The following is a 25,674-nucleotide window of genomic DNA, read 5'->3' as shown; positions in this document are numbered from 1 at the left end:
AAATAGAATTATCGGTAAGTAAATTCTTATTTTTTCCTCCCACAAGACAAACTGATAGTCACATTTCCTGATTCCAAGTAGAGATGAGCGGGTTCAGTTCTCAGAGAACCGAACCCTACTGGACTTCACCACCCGAGCCCAGATCAGAGCCAGACTCGGGGTTTCCCGCCTGACTCGGAAACCAGAATGAGGCAAAACGTCATCATCCTGCTGTCGGATTCTCGCAGGGTTTGGATTCCATATAAACAGCTGCGCATCGCCGCCATTTTCACTCCGGCATTGGAGAGCATAGAGAGAGGACGTGTCTCCATCCTCTCAGTGTCCTCAGTGTCCATGTCTTGTGCTGCATCTGTCCAGTCACAGTGGTTGTGTTCTTCGCTGCCATATGTCCAGTGCTGCTGTATAATTCCCTTACAGTGTTGCTGTGTTGTGCTGCATCAGTTCAGTGGTGGTGTATTGTGCTGCATCAGTTCAGTGGTGGTGTATTGTGCTGCATCAGTCGAGTCACAGTGGTGGTGTCCTCTGCTGCCATATGTCCAGTGCTGCTGTATAAGTCCAGTCCAGTGCTGCTGTGTTGTGCTGCATCAGTCCAGTGGTGCTGTGTTGTTCTGCATCAGTCCAGTGGTGGTGTCCCTGTGCTGCCGTATATGTCCAGTGGTACTGTCGTATATGTCCAGTGATCCAGGCCGTATATATGTCAGTGATCCTGCCGTATATGTCCATTGATACTGCCGTATATGTCCAGCGGTACTGCCGTATAAATCCAGTGATCCTGCCATGTAATTCCAGTGATCCTGCCGTATAATTACAGTGGTACTGGCGTATAAGTCCAGTCCAGTGATACTGCCGTATACGCCCAGCGATACTGCCGTATATGTCCAGCGGTACTGCCGTATAAATCCAGTGATCCTGCCGTATAAGTCCAGTGATCCTGCCATATAATTACAGTGGTACTGGCGTATAAGTCCAGTCCAGTGATCCTGCCGTATAATTCCAGTGATCCTGCCGTATAATTCCAGTGATCCTGCCATGTAATTCCAGTGATCCTGCCGTATAATTCCAGTGGTACTGGCGTATAAATTAAGTGATCCTGCCGTATAATTCCAGTGATCCTGCTGTGTAATTCCAGTGGTACTGGCGTATAAATTCAGTCCAGTGGTACTGGCGTATAAGTCCAGTGGTACTGGCGTATAAGTCCAGTGGTACTGGCGTATAAGTCCAGTGGTACTGGCGTATAAATCCAGTGGTACTGGCGTATAATTCCATTGATCCTGCCGTATAATTCCAGTGATCCTGCCGTATAATTCCAGTGATCCTGCCGTATAAATCCAGTCCAGTGATACTGCCGTATATGTCCAGGGGTACTGCCGTATAAATCCAGTGGTACTGGCGTATAAGTCCATTGATCCTGCCGTATAATTCCAGTGATCCTGCCGTATAATTCCAGTGATCCTGCCGTATAATTCCAGTGATCCTGCTGTGTAATTCCAGTGGTACTGGCGTATAAATTCAGTCCAGTGGTACTGGTGTATAAGTCCAGTGGTACTGGCGTATAATTCCAGTGATCCTGCCGTATAATTCCAGTGATCCTGGCGTATAAGTCCAGTCCAGTGATACTGCCGTATATGTCCAGTGATACTGCCGTATATGTCCAGTGATACTGCCAGTGATCCTGCTGTGTAATTCCAGTGGTACTGGCGTATAAGTCCAGTAGTACTGGCGTATAAGTCCAGTGGTACTGGCGTATAAGTCCAGTGGTACTGGCGTATAAGTCCAGTGGTACTGGCGTATAATTCCAGTGATCCTGGCGTATAAGTCCAGTCCAGTGATACTGCCGTATATGTCCAGTGATACTGCCAGTGATCCTGCTGTGTAATTCCAGTGGTACTGGCGTATAAGTCCAGTGGTACTGGCGTATAAGTCCAGTGGTACTGGCGTATAAGTCCAGTGGTACTGGCGTATAAGTCCAGTGGTACTGGCGTATAAGTCCAGTGGTACTGCCGTATAATTCCAGTCCAGTGGTACTGGCGTATAAGTCCAGTGATCCTGCCGTATAATTCCAGTGATCCTGCTGTGTAATTCCAGTGGTACTGGCGTATAAATTCAGTCCAGTGGTACTGGTGTATAAGTCCAGTGGTACTGGCGTATAATTCCAGTGGTACTGGCGTATAATTCCAGTGATACTGGCGTATAAGTCCAGTGATACTGCCTTATATGTCCAGTGATACTGCCGAATATGTCCAGTGATACTGCCATATATGTCCAGCGGTACTGCCATATAATTCCAGTGGTACTGGCGTATAACTCCAGTGATCCTGCCATATAATTCCAGTGATACTGCCGTGTATGTCCAGTGGTACTGCCATATAATTCCAGTGATACTGCCGTATATATACCTACCGCTATGTCTGTCTTTGCCCTGTTTTGTTCTATAACTGTTGTTCTAATTGTAAAGCGCAACGGAATATGCTGCGCTATATAAGAAACTGCTAATAAATAATAAATAAATAAATATATATATATATATATATATATATATATATATATATATATACCCTGTTGCAAAGCGGATTACTGAGGCCATAACAACTATGCTGGTGCTAGACGTGCGTCCAATATCTGCCATTAGTGCAGTGGGACTGCAGTGCCAACCCTAGATGGGCCAGGTGTTTGTGCCACACACTTGTGTCGCTTAGCTTAGTCATACAGCTACCTCATTGCCCTCTTTTACTTCTTGGCATGATGTGCTGTTTGGGTACTATTTTTTTTTTAAGTGCCATCCTGTCTGACACTGCAATGCCACTCCTAGATGGGCCAATTGTTTCTGTCGCTTAGTTTAGTCATACAGTTACTGTACCTCATTGCACCTCTTTTACATCTTTGCATGATGTGCTGTTTGGGGCCATTTTTTTTAAATATCTGCCCTCCTGTCTGACACTGCAGTGCCACTCCTAGATGGGTCAGGTGTTTGTGGCGCACACTTGTGTCGCTTAGATTAGTCATACAGCCAACTCGGTGCAACCTTTTGGCCTAAAAACAATATTGTGAGGTGTTCAGAATAGACTGGAAATGAGTAGAAAATAATGTTATTGAGGTCAATAATACCGTTGGATCAAAATTACCCCCAACTTCTGTGATTTTAGCCATTTTTATGTTTTTTTTCAAATATCATCCAGAACCAAAACCAAAACACGAAAGGGTGGTTTTGATAAAACCAATCCAAAACCAAAACACGAGCGGGGAATTAGAACCAAAACACAAAACACAAAAAGTGCCCGCCGCACATCTCTAATTCCAAGGAATTGGATGACTTATTTAAAATAGCCTGGAAAAATCCAGATAAAAAATATCAGGTGTCTAAACGGATTCTGCATACATTTCCCTTTGCCCCTGAAGGCAGAAAATTCTGGGAAGAATCTCCAGCAGTGGATGTCTCAGTCTCTCGCCTTTCTAAAAAGGCGGTACTTCCTGCTCCTTTATGGTAAAGGACCCGGCAGATAGGAAAATTTGGGCCACTCTAAAATCTATCTACACTGCTGCAGGTGTAGCTCAAAGACCGGTCATTGCTGGTTGCTGGATGACACATGCAATTCATTCCTGGGCTTCTCAAATTCAGGAAGGTCTTTTGGGTGATATGACCTTAGTTACTACTGTAACTTTTCTAAAACACATTCAGGAAACGCAAGAGTCCTCTGTGACTCCCTTTAAGAGATTGGCAATATTAATGCTAGGACCTCTGCTATGGCTGTGTCTGCGCGCAGAGCCATATGGTTGCGTCAGTGGATTGCTGACACTGACTCCAAACGTAATGTGGAATTTCTTCCCTTTACAGGTAAGTGGCTCTTTAGAAGTGAATTGGACGGATCTCCAAAGCTCTTGTTGGGAAATCCAATCCACGTTTCTCTCTTCAGGAGCTCCGCCTGCTAGACGTACCTACCCGGGACCGTCTCCTCAGTCCTTTCAGTCCTCTAGATTTCGATCTAGGGCCAGGGGGGCCTCCAACGCAGCTAGAGGCACCAGAGGTAAGCCTAAGAAATCAGCCATTGCCGGATATCAGGATGATGGTGCCCACCCACCCCGAGGGGATCTCGTGGTGGGAGCTCGGTTACGTCACTACAGCCACATCTGGGACGGTTCCTGCCAAGATGCTTGAGTAAGGGACCTTATCTCTCAGGGTTACAAGCTGGAGTTCGACGGTGCTCCTCCCCAACGATTTTTCAAATCATGCTTACCAGCTTTTGAAAATATGCGAGGTACGCTGCTACTGGCCATCAACAAGTTGGTCCAGTCCCAGGTCATTGTTCCAGTACCCCTACAACAACGAGGACAGGGTTACTACTCCAGGCTGTTCGTAGTACCAAAACCAGATGGGTCTGTGAGACCCATTCTGAATCTGAAGTCCTTGAATCCTTACCTGAAGGTTTTCAAATGGAATCTTTGAGAGCGGTGATCGCAGGCCTGGAACAACAGGAATTCCTAGTTTCCCTGGATATCAAGGATGCTTACCTCCATATCCCAATTTGGCCTCCTAATCAGGCTTATCTGAAGTTCGCCCTAATGAACGATCACTACCAGTTTCAGACGTTACCCTTCGGCCTGTCTGCAGCTCCGAGGGTGTTCACGAAAGTGATGGCGCAAATGATGTTTCAGCTCAGGGTCCAGGGGGTCAACGTACTTTCATACCTGGACGATCTCCTGATAAAAGCAAGTTCCAGGGGGTTTCTGTTGCTCCATATAGATCGCACTATCCAACTTATGTCTCACAACGGGTGGATCCTCAACCTGCAGAAATCCAATCTGGAACCATCTCAGCGACTACTGTTTCTGGGGATGCTACTGAATATTGTAGCACAGAAAGTGTTCCTCCCAGAGGAAAAAGTGAGATCTCTTCAAGAAATGGTTCGCATGGTGCTCCAACCTGCTTGAGTCTCCATTCATCTTTGCATAAAATTGTTGGGAAAGATGGTGGCCTCGTACGAGGCAATTTAGTTCGGAAGGTTTCATGCCAGACCGTTACAATTGGACATCCTGAACAAATGGTCCGGTTCCCATCTTCAGATGCACCGGATGATTTGGCTGTCACCCCAGGCCAGGACTTCACTCCTGTGGTGGCTACAGTTTTCCAACCTGCTGGAAGGTCGATGCTTTGAGGTTCAGGATTGGATCCTCCTCACGACAGATGCGAGTCTGAGAGGATGGGGAACTGTCACTCAGGGGGCGCAGTTCCAGGGCAGGTAGTCTGCCCAAGAGGCCCTCCTTCCGATCAACATCCTGGAACTTTGGGCCATTTACAATGCTCTGATTCAGGCCTCCCCTCTACTCCGAGATCGGGCGAACCAGATTCAGTCGGACAACGCCACGGACGTGGCGTACATCAATCGACAAGGAGGGACAAAAAGCAGGGCCTGCATGCAAGAAGTGTCAAGAATACTCCTCTGGGCAGAAAGAAATGCAAGAGCACTGTCCGCGATCTTCATTCCAGGAGTGGCCAAATGGGAAGCAGACTTCCTGAGTCGCCACGACCTCCACCCGGGGGAGTGGGGACTACACCCTCAGGTGTTTCAACAGATCATCGACAGGTGGACATACCCACAGATCGACTTGATGGCCTCTCGCCTCAACAAGAAGCTTTGCTGCTATTGCTCACGAACCAGGGACCTTCAGGCAAGCGCAGTGGATGCGCTGACATCTCCTTGGCCTTACCAGCTGGTCTACCTGTTTCCTCCGATTCCGTTGAACCCAAGAGCGCTCAAGCGGATCATACATTAAATAGTGAGAGCAATCTTGACTGCCCCGGCTGCCCATGGAGTCTTGGCCCTACAACTATGCGGAGCTGCTACCTGGTCGGGGAAGAACACCTTTGTGAAGTTCTACAAGTTTGATACCCTGGCCAAAGAGGATACCCAGTTTGGGCAGGAGGTGTTGCAGATGTCTCAGCACATTCCCGCCCATTCTGGAAGCTTTGGGACATCCCCATCGTACTAACCTGTCCCCAATATCCCTTATGGATGCTAGAGAAAATAGGATTTTAAATACCTACTGGTAAATCCTTTTCTCATAGTCCATAAGGGATATTGGGCGCCCGCCTCTGTGCGGTGACTTTCTGTAGGTTCTCTCTTAGGTATTACCTGTTCAGCTGTTGCTGTTACTGTTGCCAGCCGTTGCTGGCCAGGTTATGTTTTGCTGTGCTGGTGTGTAATCTCACCACACTTATTGTTGTAATGTTCCTTCTCTCAAGTATACCATTCACCTTCGGGCACTGTTTTACCTATAACTGACCTGTAGGAGGAGGCATAGAGGGGAGGAGCCAGCACACCCAGTTGAAGAAATTTAAAGTGCACTGGCTCCTTTTGACCCGTCTATACCCCATCGTACTAATCTGTCCCCAATATCCCTTATGGACTATGAGAAAAGGATTTACCGGCAGGTATTTAAAATCCTATTTAAAGAATGTAAAGCTACACCCCTCCCCTCACCCACCAAAAAAACAGATATTTTTGTGTTCTGTCTTGCTTGCCCTGTCTGTCGGTCCATAATCCCCCAACAAAACTGTCCATTTGTATGACGTGATTCATATTAAAAATGCCTTCAATGAGGGAATATATGGAGAAAAGCTCCACATAAATAGGGATATCACTTCTCCAAAATGAGAGAAGCAGTAGAGGGTGGTGAGGATGTAGAGAGAGAGAGAGAAAAAAATGGGTAAGTGCCTTAAGATGTCTCCCATAATTCCCGGTGAGTTTAGGCTGCAATCTGTATAAATGTGAGCTGTGTAACTGTGCATCAGTTTGATGTGTGTCACTGTGTGTAGTTGTCCTCTGTTGTACAGCACTAATGAATATGTTCGATCAGAGGCGTCACTAGGGTTGGTGTCACCCAGTGTGGTAACTCATGGTGTCACCCCCCCATAGACTTCCTCCCATATCACACCACACACATCCTTAGTAATGTTTTTGTACTAGTTTTACTTGTAAATCAGAATTCCTGTATATCACTGAATGCGATGGCAATAGTAGTGACATAGGACCCTAATCAGGTTGGTTTGCATATTCTGCTAAAAAGCAGTATCTGCAATCGTTTCTGTAGCATGCTGGGGTCCGTCCAGCATGCTAATTGGCATCCAGCGATGCGATCGCAAAATAACTGAGATCCCATCGCTAAAGCAGAAACTAAGGATGACCCCCTGCAGACGTAGCTAGGCTGCGTATGCAGGCGATGCACCGCCAATTTTTGGGTTGCAGTGGGCGCGTGTGATGTCATGTAGCCGCCCCAAAAAAGCTCTGACCCCCTTTCGCAGCTACGCCGGCCCCCAATGCCTGCCGCCAGTGGCGTAACTAGACATTCTAGTGCTGTGTGCAAGATAGGGCATTGGCGCCAACCTGTATGCAAAATAGGGGCAGGGCGCGCTGTAGGCGCGCGCAAAAAATATAGGGGCATGGCTTCATGGGGAAGGGGTGTGGCCACAAAATAATAACGATTCATATTACGGTGCACAGTAGTCTCCATTATTCAAATTACGCCGCACAGTAGCGCCACTACACCAGGTAGAGCCCCTTTTTACACATTACGGCAGACAGCGTCCCCCTTTTTACACATTACGGCAGACAGCGTCCCCCTTTTTACACATTATGGCAGACAGCATGCCCTTTTTACACATTACGGCAGACAGCGTCCCCCTTTTCACGGCAGACAGCTTCCCCCTTTTTACACATTACGGCAGACAGCGTCCCCCTTTTTACACATTACGGCAGACAGCGTCCCCCTTTTTACACATTACGGCAGACAGCGTCCCTCTTTTCACGGCAGACAGCATCCCCCTTTTTACACATTACGGCAGACAGCGTCCCCCTTTTTACACATTACGGCAGACAGCATCCCCTTTTTACTCATCACGGCAGACAGCGTCCCCCTTTTTACACATTACGGCAGACAGCGTCCCCCTTTTTACACATTACGGCAGACAGCGTCCCCCTTTTTACACATTACGGCAGACAGCATCCCCCTTTTTACACATTACGGCAGACAGAATAGATTATACTTACCAATTCTCTGCTGGCTCAGTCAGTCAGGCTCCTCGGTGCTGGCAGCTCCAGGTGCAGGGGAGAAGGAAGAGGAGGGAGGGGGAGTAGGGAGGGAGCCGCAGCAGCGCTATGTAATTGGTGGCAGTGCCGCTGCAGCTGTCCCTGTCCTTCCGCATTGGCTGGCCGCCGCTGCTGTGTGTGCTGGGATGAGGGAAGCGCATCCCAGCATTCACAGCAGCGGCGGCCAGCCTATGTGGAATGAGAGGGACAGCTGCAATTACATAGCGCTGCTGCGGCTCCTTCCCTCCACCTCCTCTTTCTTCTCCGCTGCTCCCGCTGCTGCTCCTCTCCTCCTCCGGCACAGGCGGCTTGTAATGAGTCAATTTGACTCATTACAAGCTGCTGACTTTAGGGAATGGGGGCCATTGCGTCCTCAGGGCGACTGCGCTGTGTGCCAGACACACCTGACACACACATAGTTACGGCACTGCCCGCCGCTGTCAATGAAAGTGCATCCTTCAGGGATGCAAACGCACTTTGATTGCATGCACAGTTACCGTGGCATATTTTTGCAAAAATTGCTCGATTGCGATTATTGCTAAAATTAAATGCGACCAGAATTAGGTCCATAAACAGCTAATGGGCCCTACACAATAGGCGATATAACTGCACGATATGAACGTTCTCGTTTATTAATGAACGAGAACTAGTTCATATCATTCAGTATGTAGGCACCAGCGATGAATGATGTGCGGCCCCGCACTCGTTCATCATTGGTGCTTGGTCACTTATGCATGCAGGCCAATATGGACAATCTCATCCATATTAGCATGCACTGCTATGGAGCCGGGTGACGTTATACCACACAGTATGAGCCGAAATTCACATTATAGCACACAGTATGAGCCGAAATTCACATTATAGCACACTGAATGAGCCGAAAATCACATTGTAGCACACTGAATGAGCCGAAATTCACATTATAGCACACGGTATGACACAAAATTCAAATTATAGCACACAGAATGAGCTGAAAATCACATTATTGCACACAGAATGAGCTGAAAATCACATTATTGCACACAGAATGAGCTGAAAATCACATTATTGCACACAGAATGAGCTGAAAATCACAGTATAGCACACGGTATGAGCAGAAATTCACATTATAGCACACAGAATGAGCCGAAAATCACATTACGCAACATACAGTAGATGAAGACAAAATTCACATATGCCACACAGTATGATCCACAATTCAGGGCCAGGGAGATTGACAGCGGGGACAGTGACAGAGAGAGGGACAGGGACATAGGGAAGCAGGGTAAGAGTACCTGAGATGAGCAGTGGAAGGGGGTGTAGTTGGCGGCGGTGCGGAGTTGAAGGCCCTGGGTAGCGGAGGACGTGGGCGGCGGCAGTGTGCAGAATGTGGCTGGCGTGGGTGAGGAGAATAGCAAGCCGCAAGAGCATCCTCACACTTCTCCCTCCTAGAGTCCCGGCGGCGTGATGACGTTCAGACCCGGCCGCAGCGGAGTCCTCCTCTTCCAGCGGGGGGGGGGGAGGGGATGCGATCAAAACTGAGCCGCGGCGGAGTCTTCTTGTTGCAGGCGGGAATATATGATTTTGAGTTGGCGGGGGTGCGATCGTAAGGCAAATAGAGCAGTGCAGTTGTGATCGCACCCTCGCCGTATCAGAGACACAGATGGGGAAAATACCAAAGATATACAGACTGTACAGTATATAGGAAAGTGAGCGAGGCACTTATGGGAAAGGGGAATGAGGCATAGAAGGGTTGAGGGGCAGAGGCACAGACGGAGGGGTGACAAAAACACAGCTGATATAGGTGAAAGGTTCACTTGGGTGAGTAGGAGCAGAGGCACACATGGGGACATAGGGAAAGAGTAACACATGGGTATACAGGGGAAGGAGGCACACATGGGGATACAGGGGAAAGAGGCACACATGGGGATACAGGGGAAAGAGGCACACATGGGTATACAGGGGAAGGAGGCACACATGGGGATACAGGGGAAAGAGGCACACATGGGGATACAGGGGAAAGAGGCACACATGGGGATATAGGGGAAAGAGGCACCCTTGGGGATACAGGGGAAAGAGGCACACCTGGGGATACAGGGGGAAGAGGTACACATGGATACAGGGGAAAGAGGCACACATGGACACAGGGGAAAGAGGCACACCTGGGGATACAGGGGAAAGAGGCACACCTGGGGATACAGGGGAAAGAGGCACACCTGGGGATACAGGGGAAAGAGGCACACCTGGGGATACAGGGGAAAGAGGCACACATGGAGATACAGGGGAAAGAGGCACGCCTGGGGATACAGGGGAAAGAGGCACGCCTGGGGATATAGGGGAAAGAGGCACGCCTGGGGATACAGGGGAACACCTGGGGATTCAGGGGAAAGAGGCACACCTGGGGATATAGGGGAAAGAGGCACCCTTGGGGATACAGGAGAAAGAGGCACACATGGATACAGGGGAAAGAAGCACACATAGGGATACAGGGGAAAGAGGCACACATGTGGATAAAGGGGAAAGAGGCACACCTGGGGATATAGGGGAAAGAGGCACACCTGGGGATACAGGGGAAAGAGGCACACATGGATACAGGGGAAAGAAGCACACATAGGGATACAGGGGAAAGAGGCCCCCAGGTGTGCCTCTTTCCCCTGTATCCCTATGTGTGCTTCTTTCCCCTGTAGGGGAAAGAGGCACACCTTGGGATACAGGGGAAAGAGGCACACCTGGGGATATAGGGGAAAGAGGCACACCTGGGGATATAGGGGAAAGAGGCACACATGGATACAGGGGAAAGAAGCACACATAGGGATACAGGGGAAAGAGGCACACCTGGGGATACAGGGGAAAGAGGCACACCTGGGGATACAGGGGAAAGAGGCACACCTGGGGATATAGGGGAATGAAGCATACCTGGGAAACTTGTGGGAGCTAGAAGAAGCAGGAGAAGGAGAACAGAGGAGCAGCAGGAGACCTGGGGGCGGGGCAACATGCAGTGCAGTAAATACTGAAGAGAGGAAACTACTAAACTAGTCGGGAGAGGTTGAAGTGAATGCCCTGTGAGGCTGCTGTGACTGGAGAGCGGGGGAGGGGGGCACACAACCCCCATGCTGGTAACTACAACCTGGATGTAAAGATAAAATGCTGCCAGTGGGGGCCACTGGCACTGATGATCCCAGCCCTGGGCTGCTTCCTCCTCACAGACATCTGCCTGCAGCCGCGATCATCCGCACCAGCGTGGCCCCTGTACACAGTGACACTGTACTTCCTGTAACCCCCACACTTCTCAGCTGTACCTGCCGCCGGCCACTTCAATCAGTCCTGCCCCTCAGCAATGCCAGCATTCGCCAGCTTGTAAATAGCTGCCCTCCGCCTTGCCCCACATAGCGCTGATGGGAGTCGCGCCTCTGAGGGGAGGGGACTCGGAGTGAAGAGTCTGAAGACCCGGCCAGTGGGATCGTGCTGACAGTCAGTGCCCCGTCCTGTGCTGTCACCTAGCTTGCCGCTGCCTGTCAGCTGTTGACAGGCGCAGAAAGCAGCGGAGCGCGGGGTGAGCTCCTATTGAGCCTGGCGCCTGCAGCACTTAGTGCCGGGGAGGAGGAGGTGTGGACGTCGCTGCTGACATGTGTCTGTCAGGTCTTTGGATGGGATCAGGGTGCAGCTGGGAGTGCAGGGCTCTATTTGGTGTCACCCCATTGAAGGGTTACACCCGGGTGGTGGCCGCACCCCCCTCATGACGCCACTGTGTTCGATGCTTCGCTAACATCTGTTACCTAATAATCTCCACAGAGTGCACAGAGCTGGACCCAGACGAGAACGTGCTGGAGTGTCAAGGTAAACAACTGAGGATGCCAGAGTCTATGGGGTATATTCAATAAGAGTCAGATCCATTCCAACATGCAGTTGTCGGAATGGATCCGACAACCCTTATTCAATGGACGGCCAAATCCGACTGTCGGATTTGGCCGTGCGCAGGCTCCTGTCCGGACGCTGCTTTCAGCGGCTGCGGATGCGCTGACAGCAGCGGGCAGGGATGCAGATGGTGGCGAGCGTGAGCGGGACAGCGGCGGGGGTAAGCTGTCGGAAAGACGGCAGCTTCCGACAGAAATAGGTCGGAAGGGGTTCCGACCTATTCAATAGGAGCTGTTTTTTTCCGACAAGGAAAACACGTGGATCAGCGGAATAGCGGCCGATCCACGTACTTCTGTCAGAAATGGGGCCAAATCCGACAGGTATTGGCCCCCTTTCCGACAAACTCAATCCGACTTGAAAACAATTCGGATTGAGGTGAGGAGAGAAGCGGTGCTGCGGGCGGCCAGGAGAGCTGAGATCGACGGCCGGCGGGGGGAGCTGGCTGCGGGGAGACATGTCTGCGGCGGCAGGGGGAGGCGCTGCAGGGAGAGAGGTGCCTGGCCATTCCCCGGCCAGGCACCTCTCTCCCTGCAGCGCCTCCCCAGACATATCCCCCCGCAGTCAGTTCCTCCTGCCGGCCGCTGATCCCGCTCACGGCCGCCGCCATCTGCACCCCTGGCCGCTGCTGTTGGCGCAGCCGCTGACAGCAGCGGCAGGACAGGACCCTGTGTACAGCAAAATCCGACAGTCGGATTTGGCCGTCCATTGAATAGGGGTTCTCGGATCCATTCCGACAACTGCATGTCGGAATGGATCCGACTCTAATTGAATATACCCCTACATGTCAAATCGCTCATTAGTAAATTTACCCCTTATTCTCTTTCAGGAATCGCCTCCACAAACTACTGTAGAAGCGAAAACTGTAAGCAGACCCAGGGGTAGATTTACTAAAGCTTCTAAAAAAATTAAATAATGTGATTGAAGTCCTGGGCCAGTATTTACTAAAAATCCGAGTTTGTCCGATTTGTGTTTTTTTTCTAAGTCCCAATCCGGGAATTCACTAAGCACCAATCTCGGCAGTGTTTGGACTATTCGTAATGGTTTGAATGACAACGTTCAGAAATACGAATGAATAGACCATCGGTCAAACGCGGCTGTTATTTCATAGAATACGGGAATTCACTAGTGCTCAAGTGCGGGTCTGTTTTTTTTCGTTTCGTTAAAAAAAGCAGCAAAAAAATAGACCTGCTTTTTCCAGTCGAGTTTGGATAACCATGCACGGATCAGTGAGATCTGTGCATGGTTATCTATGGGAAAGGGTCTGTTTAGTGTAAAAACTGGTAAAAAAAATTGCGTGGGGTCCCCCCTCCTAAGCATAACCAGCCTCGGGCTCTTTGAGCCGGTCCTGGTTGAAAAAATATGGGGGGGAAAATGACAGGGGTTCCCCCATATTTAATCAACCAGCACCGGGCTCTGCACCTGGTCCTGGTTCCAAAAATACGGGGGACAAAAAGCGTAGGGGTCCCCCGTATTTTTGAAACCAGCACCGGGCTCCACTAGCCAGGTACATAATGCCACAGCCGGGGGACACTTTTATACTGGTCCCTGCGGCCCTGGCATTACATACCCAACTAGTCACCCCTGGCCGGGGTACCCTGGAGGAGTGGGAACCCCTTAAATCAAGGGTTCCCCCCCCTCCAGCCACCCAAGGGTCAGGGGTGAAGCCCGAGGCTGTCCCCCCCCATCCAAGGGCGGCGGATGGGGGGCTGATAGCCTTGTGTAAAAATGTGAATATTGTTTTTAGTAGCAGTACTACAAATCCCAGCAAGCCTCCCCGCAAGCTGGTACTTGGAGAACCACAAGTACCAGCATGTGGTGGAAAACCGGGCCCGCTGGTACCTGTAGTACTACTACTAAAAAAATACCCCCAAAAAAACAGGACACACACACACCGTGACAGTATAAGTTTATTACATACATGCACACCTCCATACACACATACTTACCTATGTTCCCACGAGGCTCGGTCCTCTTCTCCATGTAGAATCCTCGGGGTACCTGTGAAAAAAATTATACTCACATAATCCAGTGTAGAATCAGACCTTTGTATAATCCACGTACTTGGCAAAATAATAAAACGGAAACCCGACCACGCACTGAAAGGGGTCCCATGTTTACACATGGGACCCCTTTCCCCGACTGCCAGGACCCCCCCTGACTCCTGTCAAAGAGGGTCCCTTCTGCCAATCAGGGAGCGCCACGTCGTGGCACCCTCCTGATTGGCTGTGTGCTCCTGTAGTGTCTGTCAGGCAGCACACGGCAGTGATACAATGTAGCGCCTATGCGCTCCATTGTAGCCAATGGTGGGAACTTTGCGGTCAGCGGTTGACCGAAAGTAACCTCACCGCTGACCGCAAAGTTCCCACCATTGGCTACAATGGAGCGCATAGGCGCTACATTGTATCTGTGCCATGTGCTGCCTGACAGACACTACAGGAGCACACAGCCAATCAGGAGAGTGCCACGACGTGGCGCTCCCTGATTGGCTGAAGGGACCCTCTTTGATAGGAGTCAGGGGGGGTCCCGGCAGTCGGGGAAAGGGGTCCCATGTGTAAACATGGGACCCCTTTCAGTGCGTGGTCGGGTTTCCGTTTTATTATTTTGCCAAGTACGTGGATTATACAAAGGTCTGATTCTACACTGGATTATGTGAGTATAATTTTTTTCACAGGTACCCCGAGGATTCTACATGGAGAAGAGGACCGAGCCTCGTGGGAACATAGGTAAGTATGTGTGTATGGAGGTGTGCATGTATGTTATAAACTTATACTTTCACGGTGTGTGTGTCCTGTTTTTTGGGGGGTATTTTTTTAGTAGTAGTACTACAGGTACCAGCGGGCCCGGTTTTCCACCGCATGCTGGTACTTGTGGTTCTCCAAGTACCAGCTTGCGGGGGAGGCTTGCTGGGACTTGTAGTACTGCTACTAAAAACAATATTCACATTTTTTCACAAGGCTATCAGCCCCCCATCCGCCGCCCTTGGATGGGGGGGACAGCCTCGGGCTTCACCCTTGGGTGGCTGGAGGGGGGGGAACCCTTGATTTAAGGGGTTCCCACTCCTCCAGGGTACCCCGGCCAGGGGTGACTAGTTGGGTATGTAATGCCAGGGCCGCAGGGACCAGTATAAAAGTGTCCCCCGGCTGTGGCATTATGTACCTGGCTAGTGGAGCCCGGTGCTGGTTTCAAAAATACGGGGGACCCCTACGCTTTTTGTCCCCCGTATTTTTGGAACCAGGCGCAGAGCCCGGTGCTGGTTGATTAAATATGGGGGAACCCCTGTCATTTTTCCCCCATATTTTTTTTACCAGGACCGGCTCAAAGAGCCGAGGCTGGTTGTGCTTAGGAGGGGGGACCCCACGCAATTTTTTTCAGAATTTTTAAGATTTTAATCAACTTTTTAAGCTACACAATGAAGCCCTGCACGGATCTCACAGATCCGGACGGGATTCCTTGTGTTTTGTCAGGCAGTGTTTTACTCATCACTCCCGTAAAACACTGCCTGATATTACGAATCACATCGACATCGGAAAAAACGATTGAGCAAAACTCGGCAGCTTAGTGAATGACCGTATCAGGATTCAAAAAGTTGCAGTAAAATGCACCAGATACCATTCGAGTTCAAACACCCTTCAAAACGGCCAAAACACGAATCTTTGTAAATATACCCCCTGTTTTGTACTGTAAAACTAGAATCACTGGTCTGCCTATTCCATACTTCCCAACACCTCCCATCCGTACTGCCCACCACCTCCCACGGTACTGCCCAACACCTCCCATTTGTACTGCCCAATACCTCTCATCCGTACTGCCCAACACCTCCCATCTGTTCTGCCCAACGTACACACGTCCACAAATGTTACCCTTTTGCACCACCAACCCACACACTTTGATGGAAACTTAGAGGCATATGTGCATAGGCAACATCATAGAAAATTAGACACTGCAAATGAGGCCCAATAACATATAGCCTACAACAAGCAGGGAGCTGTATTATTCCTTACTATAGTATATTAAGATGTTATTTTTCTCTTCTTTCAGCTCCCACTATGAACATGGTTGTTGGTGATCCGATTTCTATAGGTATAACCAACGCTACAGACGATCTGAATGTCACATTAAGGCGATTTTATAACTCCGTATTCAACGCAAATGGTACTGCCATTATTCTAGTGAGTATTGCTTCAATGCACAGAATTATATTTAAACCTATACAGTAAGTAGCCTATATATTTATTATATAAATTGTTGGGTAAGATACATAATTATTATTTCTTTATATTTATTACAGAGTAGAAACCAGCGTTATAGTTTTCCAAAATCAGACATTGTCCCTTGTTTATGTTTTCAGGTAAGTGATTTTATTTGGGAGTCAATTTATCATATTGCAGAATCAGTTATTCTACCAATGCAGTATCTTTTATTACTATAAATAGCATATGGCATTGGGAACTGTGGGGGTGCAGGGGAAAGGGGCATAGCCATGTGTCATGGTGCATGCCTCGAGTCACAGGGGTGTGGCCTCGTGGCCGACCAGAGCACCGAGGGGTGGAGCTACTCGACCAAGCTTTCAGGTAGTTGGAACAGCCCATCAAGGCCATTGGCACTTAGGGCATGTCCCAGATGGCTGTTCTGGCCCTGCTTGTAAATATATTTTATAAATAATTTATATAATAGATTCAGAATTTTAGGATTTTATTTCCTTTTATATGCATTAAGGGGAGATGTACCAAGCCTTGGTTGGAGATAAAGTGGATAGAGATAAAGTACCAGTCAATCAGCTCCTAACTGTCATTTTTCAAACCCAGCCTGTAACATGGCAGTTAGAAGCTGATTGGCTGGTACTTTATCTTCGTCCAAGGCTTAGTAAATAGACCCCTTTAAGTCACTTGCAGTTTATTTCAATCAATTCTTTTATGTACATGTTCTAATACCATCTATATACATTTTTGTTGTATTTTCCAACACTATAAAGACTCAAGCGCCTTTATTAAACCCCTTTTACCTAAATAACATGCGGAAATAAGAGCCAAACACAGATTTCAGAGATATCTCTAGCATTAGGCTAAATAAGGGGGCAGATCGCAGTCCCCATTATTCTTGATAGGGCCTGTGGTCTCTGTTTACCAAACTTTGCCACACTGGCTGATGCCATTTTATGAATGATGTGGAATAATGATTGCTTATTGCCGCGATATGCAACGATAAGGAATAATAATGAACACATTTTTTTTTAATAAACAGGCCCCTTAGTTTGATACAAGACACCTTTATTTTTCAATGTTATTTATTTCAATATAATATTTCACAAGTCACAAAACATAATTTTGTATTTTTTTCCCCAGGCTTATTATTCTTTTTGGCATGATGCTGTCAGAACCTTACGGTGTCCGTTCACAAACTGTAAGTAGATTTGAAATTATTTTGTTGTCAGTTTCTTGTAGAATAACATGGTGCAAATGGTCCAGATGTCCACTGAGCCACCTGAACCAATCAAATATTAGATTACATCACACTAAGGGAAATAGTGTGTCCCACCCCCCTCCATAGTGAGTTCCATAGAGTTGGTTTCCTTTATAGCAAGGAGGTGCTCCATACTTGTGGTATCCCTGTTGTAGTGGGAATTGGCCTAGTACTGCTGCTGTGCAAGTCATTCAGAGAGGCTCAACAGTTCTCACTGGACATAAAGGAGAAGGGTTTTGTCTCTTTAAGAATATAAGATTAATGATCTCGGTACTGAGGGAAATAGGCTTAAGGGGGGTACACACCGAGTGATATTCTAAGCAATCTGACTAGATTGCTTAGAATTTCAGCATTATCGCTCGTGTGTACCCCCCACAGCGATAGCGATGCGCAGCCCCGCGCAACGCTATCGCTGCTGCTAGATTGGCCTGCCGTGCAGGCCAATCTGGCTGGTCGCTCACTTCACCCGCTGGGTGAAGTGAGCGGCCCCCCGTCTCCCCCCGCACGCTCAGCACAGATCGCGCTGTGCTGAGCGACGGGAGAGATGTGTGCTGAGCAGTTCGCTCAGCACACATCTCTCCTGCATCGGCCCGTCTATATGGGCCTTAAAGCTGGGTACACACCTATACAATCGTCGGCCCGCTCTACCGATATCAGGTGAACGGCCATTGAATGTATCGTTGTGTATGCAGCACCAATTCAGGAGCGTTACCCGATAAATGGCTTATAACGCTCCTGCAGCGGTCGGGACAGAGAGGTCACAATATATGTGCTGCACATGCAGCTTCCTGATCCCTATAGAGGAGCCGCCACTACCCCTCACCTCACACACAGTCTGACTGATCAGGAGCGTTTTACCCGATCAGCCGGGGATCGAACAAGTGTGTACCCAGCTTACCATTGCAGTGACTATTTATCGTATTCGATAAATAACTGCCGTTGCACAAATGTCGCTGAGATTGCTATACTATTATCTTCAATCCACACTACCTGACATAGACATAGGGGTAAATTTACTAAGGTGGGAGATTTTTAGAACTGGTGATGTTGCCCATGGCAACCAATCAGATTCTACTTACCATTTATCTAGCTGCTTCTAGCAGATAATAGATATAATCTGATTGGTTGCTATGGGCAACATCACCAGTTCTAAAAATCTCCCACCTTAGTAAATTTACCCCATAGAAGGCCTAACTCAGACCTGATCGTAGCACATCTTCGATCAGTCACACAGACATGCGGGGGGACGCCCTGCATGTCAGGCCCAACTCCCCCGCACAAGTACAAAAGCATCACACAACGATGAGCTGGAGCTACTCGGTGCTGTGAGGGTCGCACGCAGCCGCCGTGCCCCACCCCCCCAACGGTCCGGGTACGCCTGTGCCTCAGACTCCGCCCCCTAAACGGGGGCCGAATGCCAAAGGCCCGCCCCGCGACTGCCTGTCAATCAGGCAGAGGCGATCGCAGGGCTGAGACAGCCGTAGGCGCCGGCGCATGCGCAGTTCAGACCTAATCGGCAGCTGTGCAAAAACGCACAGCACCGATCAGGTCTGAATTAGGCCCAGAGAGAGAAGTCATTTGTTTCTATCGTAAGTGAGGACTGTATATATTTATTACCAATTTTTTATATAGCGCACACATATTCCGCAGCGCTTTACAGAGAATATTTGGCCATTCACATCAGTCCCTGCCCCAGTGGAGCTTACAATCTATATTCCCTATCACATGTACACACACACACATTCATACTAGGGTTAATTTTGTTGGTAGCCAATTAACCTACCAGTATATTTTTGGATTGTGGGAGGAAACCGGAGCATCCAGAGCAAATCCTTGCAAGTACGGGGAGAATATACAAACTCCACACAGTTAGGGCCATGGTGGGAATTGAACCCATGATCTCAGTGCTGTGAGGCAGTAATGCTAACCCTTACACCATCCGTACTGCCCATATATCAGAGATGGATGAAAATGCAAAGCTTGTATTATAAGGAGGGACATGCAGGAGACATCTCAGTAGAAGAGACGCCTCCTGCATGTAGCTGTGATCCCAGCACTGCGTCCGACATCACAAGCTGGGAACCAACATCGCGAACCATTAGTCACGGTGGTGGTCATTCCGAGTTGTTCGCTCGCAAGCTGCTTTTAGCAGCTTTGCACACGCTAAGCCGCCGCCTACTGGGAGTGAATCTTAGCTTATCAAAATTGTGTACGAAATATTCGCAATATTGCGAAAAGACATCTCTGTGCAGTTTCTGAGTAGCTCGAGACTTACTCTTCCAGTGCGATCAGTTCAGTGCTTGTCGTTCCTGGTTTGACGTCACAAACACACCCAGAGTTCGCCCAGACACTCCTCCGTTTCTCCAGCCACTCCCGCGTTTTTCCCAGAAACGGTAGCGTTTTTTCACACACACCCATAAAACGGCCAGTTTCCGCCCAGAAACACCCACTTCCTGTCAATCACACTCCGATCTCCAGTACGAAGAAAAAACCTCGTAATGCCGTGAGTAAAATACCAATCTTCATAGCAAATTTACTTGGCGCAGTCGCAGTGCGAACATTGCGCATGCGCAATTAGCGGAAAATCGATGCGATGCGAAGAAAATTACTGAGCGAACAACTCGGAATGACCACCGATGTTCCATGCATAGGGCCAGCTGAGGAAGCTCCAGCGTACTCAGCTGACTGACGGAAGCGGAGGCTGCGAGCCCAGGAAGTCTGCGTGGTGACATGCTTACCCCTGGCTCTCCCCTCCCAGAAAACGGGAGGCGTCACTTTTTGTCTTCATCTGGTGAAAAAACACAATAAGTATATTTTACAGGAATATAAGACTTGACCCGAACTCCTGCCCTAATGTGCATTTGTCAGCACAGGTTTACTGAAAAACAGTATGTGAATCTTGTTTTGTGTTTTTTGTATTCCATTTCACTTGCTGCTTTTTTTTTTACGTTCCAGATTCGGAAGAGCTAACGCTGCGTAGAAGTAGCCTCACAGTGACACTGGAGGATAATAAATTGTTCTACGAACTGTCTGCTCCTTGTAATGTAACGGCTGAATTTTCACTGTGCTGGAGATCCAGCGACCATTCAAAGTGCACAGAGATTCCGCACTCCAGGAAAACGTTTATGAATGAGGTAATCTCCCCAACCACGGTACATGTAATTATGAGTTCTGTGAAGCGGTGTGATTTTGTCGGTCTTGCGATAGAGGGCAGTTTGGCGGTCTTGCGATAGAGGCCAGTGGTATAGAGTGTACACCAAGAATCCAGAAAATTACCAAACCTGTTCCTCTTGGAAAGTGGTTCTGCTGCTCCTCAAACTGAAGACATGCCGGAACCACCACTCTCCACGTTTACACCCTCTGAGCGGGTGGTCTTCTGTTTGCCGGCGGTCGGGCTCCCGGCGCTCAGTATACCGGCGCCGGGAGCCCGACAGCCGGCATACCGACACTTATTTTCCCTCGTGGGGGTCCACGACCCCCATAGAGGGAGAATAAAATAGTGTGGCGCGCGTAGCGCGCCACCGTGCCCGTAGCGTGGCGAGCGCAGCGAGCCCGCAAGGGGCTCATTTGCGCTCGCCAAACTGTCGGTAAGCCAGCGGTCGGGCTCCCGGCGCCGGGATGCTGGTCGCCGGGAGCCCGACCGCCGGCCAGCCGTAGTGAACCCCTCTGAGCCCTGCTCCGGTGTGCTGGCTGTAGTTATCTGTGTTAGGGGTTTGAGGAATGAAGAAGGCACCTGATTGGGTCTCTGTGGCACATGGCCAGTTCAGTGCCAACTACACTTCAGTCTTTTCTTTATCGGACTGTATTACTTGGGAAACTTTTTTGCTCATGGTAAAGTGAGGATTGGAGAGGAGAGGAGGGTACGCCAGCTTTTCTTGCTACTATTATCTGTTGCTAGCGTACGTTGTTGATACTTGCAAGCATAATAATTTTCCGATTAGGGGGCTCGTTTAGAGTGAGAGTCGCATTACCCTATTTGTACACAATATAATAATGCGTCCTATTTCGAAGAGATAATAAAGTCTTGTAGGTTTTAGTCGTACAAATATTCAAACTTCTTTTTCAATAAACTGTAAATTTTAATTAAATACAAATACATAGTGCAAATGGAACGCAGCAATATCTGCACAGTTACTGGAGGCTGGCCACAATATAGTAGTGTTTCTGGTCTAATTCCAAATAGAACATTTCACAGAATTGTAGGGGAAGATTCAATTAGCCGCGTTCGTTAAAACCCGGACCTACAGCCGTGTGATAATCCCCACAGCTAATTGATTCTGCTCCTAAGATCCTTTGGGCAATAAATACGATACCTGCACAGTTAACATCAAGCATAATTAATATTCTGCTAAACTTGGCTAAACCCAGATTGTTGCATGCCTGATAAAGTTAGATATTGCCACATAATGCACTTATACAGTGTTTAATATTGTTACATTGCATTTTGTGTCACCTGAACGTCACTTTGTTTCTTAACAGCAAAAGGAAGCTATTGAGTTGGAGCTGGTAGACCCATCCATCTGTGTCCAGGTATGTCCGGCAGCTTGCCAGGCCAATTGTCACCACATGCAGTATTTGGATTGGAAAGAATCCTATACACTAAGTATACAGTGGTTTCTACCCAGATTATGGGTACTGTGATGATTATTCTGTGTCCACAGTGATTTGAGGCTTTAGTTTAAAGGTGTTTCAGCGGCGGCAAACCATAGCGCTGATGTTTAGTCCTACTTTGCGAAAAAACATGGCTGATATGAGCTGCATCTATGCTGTTTTTGGGGGGAATTTAAATAAAAGGGTTTGAAAAATGACTCTGCCCGGTAATATTTATGCATACAGTATATCATTTGAGATTATTGGCCCATATTTCACATTTGCCTACTGCAGGTCCTTTCTCCTTAGAAGCTTAGAATTGCCTTGGTTTACCTCAGACATGGTCACATACATGCTATGTACTGTTCCACGGTTATATACACGGTCAAGTCACATTATTATGGCCACCAGCTAATAGCCAGAGTAACCGCCGTGTGCAGCGCGGACAGCAGCTAGACGGCCTGAACTGTCATTTTAGACACACGTCTAGTAGCCCCCAGGTTTATTTTGACGGTGACCTGCTCCACTGTAGCGTGACGGTCAGCCCTCACGCACCTTCGTAGCCGGAGTTCACCACTCACATCAATGGCACGTGGTGCTCCGCAGTTTCCACGTCGGTTATTCACAATGGTGCCATTTGTCCAGTCACGATACACCTTCACCACAGCAGCACACGAATAGTTCACATACTGCGCTGTGTCAGAAATACTGCCACCCTTGGCCCGAAAGCCACGAGTGATATGTGTACAGACGGCCTGTCGCACACCTTATATACCCACCAAGCCAGCGCACGACATGTGACATACTTCATGGGCTATGCGCTCCAGATGTTAAATGTAGGAAATGGTCATAATAATGTGACTTGACCGTGTAGAAAAGGCATGGAGATAGAGTGGAGATGTGTTGTAGCTATTTGGAATACATACAGGTGACCAGATGACGGGATGACGGCTGTCACTATGACCGTCAGCAAGGCAGCAGGTTACCTCGCGGGCTCGTTGCACTCGCCACGCTTTAGGCCCGGTCTACAGGTTATATTCCCACTCGGGGGTGGCGTGGACCCACCCCACGAGTGGGAATACGGGGCTGCGGTCAGCATTCTGGCTCCGGTATTGCGAATTTTGGGATCCGATAGACGGTATATTAACCACATCCCACTACAGTATTTGGATGCAATATAATACCATAAGGAAATACTTAAGAGAGAATATACTGTAGTCTAGGGTTATTCAGGTTTGTTAGCAAACCAAAAAAGTTAGCAATTGGGCCAAACCATGTAGCACTGCAGGTGGGGCAGATATAACATGTGCAGAGAGATTTAGATTTGGGTGGGTTATATTGTTTCTGTGCAGGGTAAATACTGGCTGCTTAATTTCTGCCCTGCGATTTAGATTTCAGTTTGCACACACCCAACCCAAATCTAACTCTCTCTGCACATGTTACATCTGCCCCACCTGTAGTGCAACATGGTTTCTCTATCGTCCTAAGTGGATGCTGGGGTTCCTGAAAGGACCATGGGGAATAGCGGCTCCGCAGGAGACAGGGCACAAAAAAGTAAAGCTTTTACCAGATCAGGTGGTGTGCACTGGCTCCTCCCCCTATGACCCTCCTCCAGACTCCAGTTAGATTTTGTGCCCGAACGAGAAGGGTGCAATCTAGGTGGCTCTCCTAAAGAGCTGCTTAGAGAAAGTTTAGCTTAGGTTTTTTACTTTACAGTGAGTCCTGCTGGCAACAGGATCACTGCAACGAGGGACTTAGGGGAGAAGTAGTGAACTCACCTGCGTGCAGAGTGGATTTGCTGCTTGGCTACTGGACACTAGCTCCAGAGGGACGATCACAGGTACAGCCTGGATGGTCACCGGAGCCGCGCCGCCGGCCCCCTTGCAGACGCTGAAGAGAGAAGAGGTCCAAAATCGGCGGCTGAAGACTCCTGAGTCTTCATAAAGGTAGCGCACAGCACTGCAGCTGTGCGCCATTTTCCTCTCAGCACACTTCACACAACAGTCACTGAGGGTGCAGAGCGCTGGGGGGGGCGCTCTGAGAGGCAAATAAAAACCTTATTAGAGGCAAAAAATACCTCACATATAGCCCACAGAGGCTATATGGAGATATTTAACCCCTGCCTAACTTCAAAAATAGCGGGAGACGAGCCCGCCGAAAAAGGGGCGGGGCCTATCTCCTCAGCACACAGCGCCATTTTCTCTCACAGAAAAGCTGGAGAGAAGGCTCCCAGGCTCTCCCCTGCACTGCACTACAGAAACAGGGTTAAAACAGAGAGGGGGGGCACTGATTTTGGCGATATTGTATATATATAAAAGATGCTATAAGGGAGAAACACTTATATAAGGTTGTCCCTATATAATTATAGCGTTTTTGGTGTGTGCTGGCAGACTCTCCCTCTGTCTCCCCAAAGGGCTAGTGGGTCCTGTCCTCTGTCAGAGCATTCCCGGTGTGTGTGCTGTGTGTCGGTACGTGTGTGTCGACATGTATGAGGACGATGTTGGTGAGGAGGCGGAGAAATTGCCTGTAATGGTGATGTCACTCTCTAGGGAGTCGACACCGGAATGGATGGCTTATTTAGAGAATTACGTGAGAATGTCAACACGCTGCAAGGTCGGTTGACGACATGAGACGGCCGACAATCTATTAGGACCGGTCCAGGCGTCTCAGAAACACCGTCAGGGGTTTTAAAAACGCCCATTTACCTCAGTCGGTCGACACAGACACAGACACGGACACTGAATACAGTGTCGACGGTGAATAAACAAACGTATTTCTCATTAGGGCCACACGTTAAGGGCAATGAAGGAGGTGTTACGTGTTTCTGATACTACAAGTACCACAAGAAAGGGTATTATGTGGGAGTGAAAAAACTACCTGTAGTTTTTCCTGAATCAGATAAAATAAAATGAAGTGTGTGATGATGCGTAGGGTTACCCCGATAGCAAATATTGGCGTTATACCCTTTCCCGCCAGAAATTAGGGTACGTTGGGAAACACCCCTTAGGGTGATAAGGCGCTCACACGCTTATCAAGTGGCGTTACCGTCTCCAGATACGGCCGCCCTCAAGGAGCCAGCTGATAGGAAGCTGGAAAAATATCCTAAAAAGTATATACACACATACGGTGGTTATACTGCGACCAGCGATCGCCATCAGCCTGGAGATGCAGTGCTGGGTTGGCTTGGTCGGATTCCCTGACTGAAAATATTTTATTCATGTAGAGCATTTAATAGGATGCATTCTATATATATGTATGTGAGATGCACAGAGGGATATTTGCTCTCTGGCATCAAGATAAGTGCGTTGTCCATATCTCCCAGAAGATGTCAGGGACACGACAGTGGTCAGGTGATACAGATCCCATACGGCAGATGGAAGTATTGCTGTATAAAGGGAAGGAGTTATTTGGGGGTCGGTCCATCGGACCTGGGGACCACAGCAACAGCTGGGAAATCCAACCTTTTTTACCCCAAGTTACATCTCAGCTAAAAAAGACACCGTCTTTTCAGCCTCAATCTTTCCTTTCCCATGAGGGCATGCAGGCAAAAGGCCAGTCATATCTGCCCAGACATAGAGGTAAGGGAAGTAGACTGCAGCAGGCAGCCCTTTCCCAGGAAAAGAAGCCCTCCACCGCGTCTGCCAAGTCC

At 48.7% G+C, this 25,674-nt stretch overlaps 1 protein-coding gene across 4 annotated transcripts in view; it reads left to right on the top strand.

Moving 5' to 3' along the window:
* IL17RC (interleukin 17 receptor C) overlaps positions 1 to 25,674 on the top strand; it is a 176,510-nt gene that overhangs the window by 123,348 nt on the left and 27,488 nt on the right. For 3 of the 4 annotated variants that reach the window (XM_063940951.1, XM_063940949.1, XM_063940952.1), the window contains exons 7-12: positions 11,853 to 11,897; positions 16,014 to 16,144; positions 16,264 to 16,323; positions 17,318 to 17,375; positions 20,391 to 20,569; positions 21,915 to 21,965. In XM_063940951.1, coding sequence (XP_063797021.1) covers positions 11,853 to 11,897; positions 16,014 to 16,144; positions 16,264 to 16,323; positions 17,318 to 17,375; positions 20,391 to 20,569; positions 21,915 to 21,965 — 524 coding nt within the window. The remainder of the gene's footprint in view (positions 1 to 11,852; positions 11,898 to 16,013; positions 16,145 to 16,263; positions 16,324 to 17,317; positions 17,376 to 20,390; positions 20,570 to 21,914; positions 21,966 to 25,674) is intronic. The other variant, XM_063940950.1, reaches the window with a different exon arrangement.

This window comes from Pseudophryne corroboree, chromosome 9 (assembly GCF_028390025.1).
Source record: "Pseudophryne corroboree isolate aPseCor3 chromosome 9, aPseCor3.hap2, whole genome shotgun sequence".
NCBI classification, from domain to species: Eukaryota; Metazoa; Chordata; class Amphibia; order Anura; family Myobatrachidae; genus Pseudophryne; species Pseudophryne corroboree.
The sequence above is the reverse complement of the archived record's forward strand: the minus strand, read 5'-3'. Positions and strand labels throughout refer to the sequence as shown.